Below are 6,000 nucleotides of genomic sequence, written 5' to 3'. Positions count from 1 at the left end.
CCGAAATGATAAAATGAGCAGCAAATGGCCCGAGCAAAATGCGAAAATGCACCGAAGTCCTGTTTGGGCTAGCAGCGTCACGTTGTGTATGCAATACAACTACAGCAAGAGTTCAGAAATCCCCACCTCTTTCCACTTTAGCTTAGCGGACGCTGGAAAGGAGACGACCTTCTCTCCAGCGTCTGTTCTGTGAACTCTAAACCTGTTATAATTCCCTTAGCAGCAGACGTATGTCTTTGTTAACGAAAAAAAAAAAATAAACAACGGGCGTCTTCCATCGCCCAGGCACCTGGCTCACGTTTACGCTTCCAACCACCCTCGAATGGAAGCCGGGGAGTCATGCGGCAGCGACGATTTCCACGGAGACGGTGGAATAACCAATGGAGCAGCGTGGTACGCCGTTGCTGGAGGTAGGGCGTTGCTCCTTTGCATGGGAAACGCTACATCCATCGAATTCGTTGATTACCATAATTAACCTGTCGATCCATCGACCTTGTTGACTGTAATAGTCATTAATTCCGCCCGGTTTGAACTGGGGCGTTTCGGATAAAACACAGGTTTGAGCTGTATACAACCGGATGTACAAGGTCCGAGTTTTCGCTACGGACCTTGTACAGTACCAAAATCTGTAGCTTTCACACCGGATAAACCACGGAGATAAACCGCTGCTTTCTCGAACAAAGATTTTAAACGGGCACGAGCATTTTAGAAAACTGAAGTAGCGAGTAGATACGAACAAAGTGAACCGCGTCTTTCGTTTCGCAAAAACAAACGACGCATTCCCGAAAGCCCAGTCTCCACCAGAACGCAGTTGAAACCAAATTCTAAGATTGCAAGCAATTCTAAAAAATTCAAAAAAAAAAAAGAAAAGAAGAAAAGGGTACCTATTTTTAGAAGTAGGTGCTCCGCGCGTTGCGGGTCCACTGTTATTCCATCACGAAAACTTTTAGAAAATCACTAATAACTTTTTATTCGGGTAACGATAGGTTCTCAGACTTTAGCATCTGACCCCAACCGCGCTACATTTGAGTGGAGAATGCGCGTTCAGCGATGCATACTTAATTTTTGCGAACGCAACGAAAGTTAAATATTTAATATGTTGTTCAAGATTATGTCTTTCTTCTTGAAATGTGAAAACAAAATTAAAAGCTAATAATCTCAATCTCGGAGTAACTGAATTTATGCAGCAGAGCTGTTTATAAATTAAATTGATGCAATACAGAGAAACATCGTAACATATTTTAGATTCTGGAGATCAACATTCTTAGTAACTGCATGAGAATGTACCTATAGACCTAAAAGTGGAATAAATATGGGTTCTAAAATAGTGTACAACCTCGAACCTATCTCATAAAAAGTAATCTAAAAAATAAAAATAAAAGATTAGGAGAACAATGTTCTGCATTTGTTTTTATGAAGTTCACTGTACACAACTGCTTTCCAGGGATGCAAGATTTCAACTACCTGGCATCCAACGACTTCGAGATTACGGTAGAGCTTGGGTGTTCGAAGTACCCTCCTCCTTCCAAATTGGAAACCGAGTGGCAAGATAACAAGCAGTCGCTGTTGAGTCTCACGTGGCAGGTGAGAGATTCCCACATCTTCCTCTCTTCTATACTCTCTCTCACTGTTGCACGCAGCATAGTGAAATGGTGTTTAGGTATTCTTAAACAAACCCCTCCCCAGGCCTAAACTTCGTCCTTTAAGCATATTAGAAATTAAGCAGAAACCTATATGTCATCTAGCGCAATGTCCGACAAGCGCTATTTGGGTGTAAACAAATTAGTAGTATAATAAAGCCAGTGAACGAAATGCAATTAAACTTTACACAAAGATGTCTTTAGGTGGTGCATTTATCATACTCAAATTTCTTGAGTGTAAAAATCGAAAAAAAAACAAAAAAACAAGCTTAAAAAAAATTATGGTTAGGGAGGAAACAAAAACAATAAACCATCTGGTTGATGCCAACACAGATGGTACCACTTTTGGGTGCTCGTCTCAAAGAAGCCTTCAATGTTTTGTTAGATGTTGTGCCATCTGTGAATAGCAAAGTCAATATAATTAAAAATATCCTATTATATCTTTTCGTGTCCTATACCCGCTTCTTGCCGTTCTGAAGTCCTAGTTGTCTCTCAACTTTTTTGTTGTATTTTTAACTGACATCCTATCCTGTTCATATTTCCCGGTGTTGGCCAAGTGTCTTCCATTGCACCCCCTACTCAAATACTATTTTGCTGCTTGCTTCCCTGCCTTCAAAGGATGTACAGTACTGCACTACCAAGTCAGTTGTGGCACCATGACCCCCTGACCCCTACATACCTGCCAAAACTCGATCGCTCTACCCTTTATCATTGGCTCCCAAATAACCTTAATTGTATTTTTCTCATGCTCTGCAAGTCATTCAGTGCTTTCATTGTTCTATGCTCCCAAATACCTGTACTAATTCATTTTATAAGTGATCTGTGCAGAAGTTGTCTTGTTTATCATTCTCTTTCCCGACCACAGGAAAGATAGCCATTTTGAAAGGATCCATGAAAATATTTTTTTTTCTTAACTAATCTGCATATACAGTAATATGACACATTGGTATGTGGCCAATTAGGTGCTCTTTCAAAGGAAACAGAGGTTGGCATATTGTGAAAAAAAAAAAAAAAGATTTAGATTTGTATTTCTTGAAAACACAATGTACATGCAGAAGGCGTATAAACATCGAAACTTCTACAGATATGCCGAATTAAATGACACATGAAAGTAAATCAGAATATACGAAATGTGTCCCACACCTGCAACTATTACTTCTGAAAGTTAGTGTCTATTTTTGGTTCGCTGGACTGTTAGCCTCCGCAACACGTGTGCTTTTCTATGAAGGAATGCTTATATTGGTGAAACACACATAGTACACCTCACATCCCCAGCAGAATGCTTTCTTTGTGTTCTACCTTGGTTTTGTCATAGCCTTGATTGCAGTGTTTATATTTAGCATTTTTGTCCACCTTTTTGGAAGAAACGTGCATGCAGGCTCAGGACAGCGCTGGAAATTATAGTGATGGTTATCAACAACCGACCCCTCCAACACCATTTAAAGCTTCCCCGGGCTCTTGAGGTCTAAAAAATATGCCACAATTTCGTGGAATTATGTAAATAATCCCATCTTTGTTAGGAAGACTGATGCAAGCAATGGACCTTTTTCGAGTGATGAGCGCTGTCTGGGGGAGTTGTCTGCGAACTACAAATGAAGAGAAGCCCAACATGCCTCCGCCCGTCAAAACACATTGGCATCGTGCCGTTGTATCAGTTTTCAGTACTTATACCCTACACTACCGATACTAAAAAACAAAGCGTCAAAATAGACAAAATACATGTAAAGATAGATGCTGACAATGCTGCTGTCGCCATTTTCGCAGGGCACCGCGACGGTGCTCTGCGAAAATGGCGACAGCGGGAGTGTACGCATGCACAGAAGCTTACTGGAAAAATATCCACTAGCCGTGTTAAGGGGTGTCCAAACAGGACACTACAAAACGCACGACACCGACAAATGGTAAAAATTGAAGCGGACGCGCCCGCTACGCGCCCGCTTCAATTTTCACGATTTGTCGGAGTCGTGCGTTTTGTAGTGTCCTGTTTGGACACCCCTTTAGACAAGTGAAACCACACTCCCGGGACTATTTTTGACAGCCACATGAAGGTCAAACCTACGCTGAAACCGAAACTAGTTCTTCGGCTATTCGGGAGATCGTTGAACATAATTCTCTGCACTAAATTTAATTTCTTGACAGCGTTTGGAAACAATTGATCACCGGTGATCGATGTCCTATGTACACTGTCAGGAAAGAGTTGAATCTCATAGCTCCCAACTTTTTATTGCAGAACTTGAATACCACATTGTCTGCCCATGTTCACTGAATTCTCAGCCACCTTCGCTCAAAGCCATCAAAGCAACATCATCTGCGCTGCTGCACATCATCAGCAATATCATCTGCATCTGTTCCATGCTCTGTCCAATCTTTAATAGCACTTTCACGGTGCAGAAATTGTTTGATTAATGATTTGATGGGTGCCATACACCAACCAGGACATTAAACGAGATCCACTTGTGTGTGCTTTCAGGCACACATTGGAATCAAGGGGATTGTTACAGACAACCTGGCAGGAATGCCGGTCACTGATGCAGCGGTGGAGGTTTTCAACATCACCGGGGGGCAGGGCCAGCCAATCCGCCACAATGTCCTCACAGGTAATATATGCACTTCAACAACCGTGCAGCAGTTTTAAACAAAAGATGCTGCTAAACATCCACATGCTTTTCTTTTTTTCAAGTAAAAAGTAGGTCATTCAAGTATCACTTGTATAAATGAGAACCAGGCTTTCGTGTGGTAGGCACAAGGAGAAATAGTAGAAATTGCTTTACCCTCTAGCATCATTCCCCTGCATTTTGGACCAATAATTGCAGACTACTCAGAGTCACTAGTTGCGTACAGTGCAGGCAAAGGCAATGCCAGCCGAAGAGGGAAAGGGCGAACGTTAGAAAGCCGGGACGGAAGAGGAGGGAAATGGAGGGCGAGGGGAGAAAGGAAGGTTACTAGGAATGTTAGAGAGGAAAGGAGGTTTTTGTCCTACTCCCCAGCCTTTCTAGTGCTTGCCTTTCTCCCCACGCCTGGCGTTGCCTTTGCCTGTACTGCACGCAACTAGTGACATTAAGTATAGGGTGTCTGCTCTAGGATGGTCACAAATGTACTACAAGCAAGGAATGAAACGCAAGGCCTTTGGTACATGCTGCGCTATCTGGAAGTGATAAAACTGTGCAGAGGAAAGAGGTGCTCCAAGGGTGTGGGCCTCAGAAAGCATACATCCTGGCAGCCTCCTCTCCACTCTGCAGTTTTATCAGTCACTAGGTAGTGCAACATGTACCAAAGGCCATGCGTTCCATGCCCTGCTAATCGTACACCAATATTTCACAGACAAAGTTAGAAAACATTCGTGGATTTTCCCCAAAATGAAAATTATAAATCTATCAACAAATATTGTTGAGATGCCCACTTGTCATACGCTATCAGCATTAAAATACTGTAAAGCCTGTCTGCACAACAAGTACCATAGTTACAAGAACCAAGCTTCTGCCTAAACTACAAGCGAACAAATGTTGGCACTACAAGTGCTGTTTATAGCACTTGTAGTGCTATAAATGCAAAGAACTATAAAATGCAAGTCCAGAAAAGTGTGAAACTTCATGTCCGAGTATTTTACCGCCCCTCTTTCTAGACAAGTATGGTGAATACTGGAGACTTCTCATCCCTGGAAACTACACAGTGAGGGTGTCGAAGGATGGCTTCGTGCCCCAAGAGAAGAATGTCACTGTTGTAAATAAGCCGAAAACAGAAGCCATGAGGTTGGACTTTCAACTCAAACCAAAAGTTGCAACTGCAATGGTAAGAAGCCATCAGCACAAAATGGTAACTGCGGGGAGTCTTATTTTCCGGGTGCCCAGTCTCCAACACACACTTGTGCTGCGTAAAACTTTGGCTGCGTGTGCATGCTCGAGTATCGCGAGGCGCCGAAGCATCATTGACATGTTTTTATCACTTTTAATGACAATAATTAACGAGCAACTTAAGAAGCTGCACAACTTGCGGCAGCATTGTGGAGAGCTTTGGGGCCAAGACGGCACTGTCCAATGTGCCTACCCAGATATGCGGATAGGCCAAGAACAAGTTACCAAAGATAGGAAGCCTGCACAGGAGTCGGGACAACTGAGACACCTCGCTGCCATTCTTACCCTGAAAGCAACAACAGTAGTAGTAGCACAACTGGCAACCAGTTTTTTTCTAGAGACAATGCTGAACTGTACTGTGTGCCCAAACCAATTTCTTTGTTAGCCTTTTCCTCAATCATAACACAGGATGAAAGACAATACAGAATGTAAAAAAGGAAGTTTAAGTTTTTGTCTACATATGTCGAACAAGGTTGGTTCAAGTGAATTTCGTTGAATTTCATAAGGTT

The 6,000-nt window shown here is 42.5% G+C and overlaps 1 protein-coding gene across 1 annotated transcript in view; it reads left to right on the top strand.

The window, feature by feature from the left end:
* LOC115323048 (carboxypeptidase E) overlaps positions 1-6,000 on the top strand; it is a 144,941-nt gene that overhangs the window by 138,199 nt on the left and 742 nt on the right. Inside the window, exons 5-8 of the mRNA XM_042292497.1 lie at positions 286-410; positions 1,445-1,584; positions 4,111-4,237; positions 5,263-5,429. Of these exons, the coding sequence (XP_042148431.1) occupies positions 286-410; positions 1,445-1,584; positions 4,111-4,237; positions 5,263-5,429 (559 nt within the window). The remainder of the gene's footprint in view (positions 1-285; positions 411-1,444; positions 1,585-4,110; positions 4,238-5,262; positions 5,430-6,000) is intronic.

The sequence above is a fragment of the Ixodes scapularis genome, unplaced genomic scaffold, assembly GCF_016920785.2.
Source record: "Ixodes scapularis isolate PalLabHiFi unplaced genomic scaffold, ASM1692078v2 PGA_scaffold3__209_contigs__length_174095766, whole genome shotgun sequence".
In the NCBI taxonomy this organism is placed as follows: domain Eukaryota; kingdom Metazoa; phylum Arthropoda; class Arachnida; order Ixodida; family Ixodidae; genus Ixodes; species Ixodes scapularis.
Note: the sequence above shows the minus strand (reverse complement) of the source record. Positions and strands in the feature narration are given on the sequence as shown.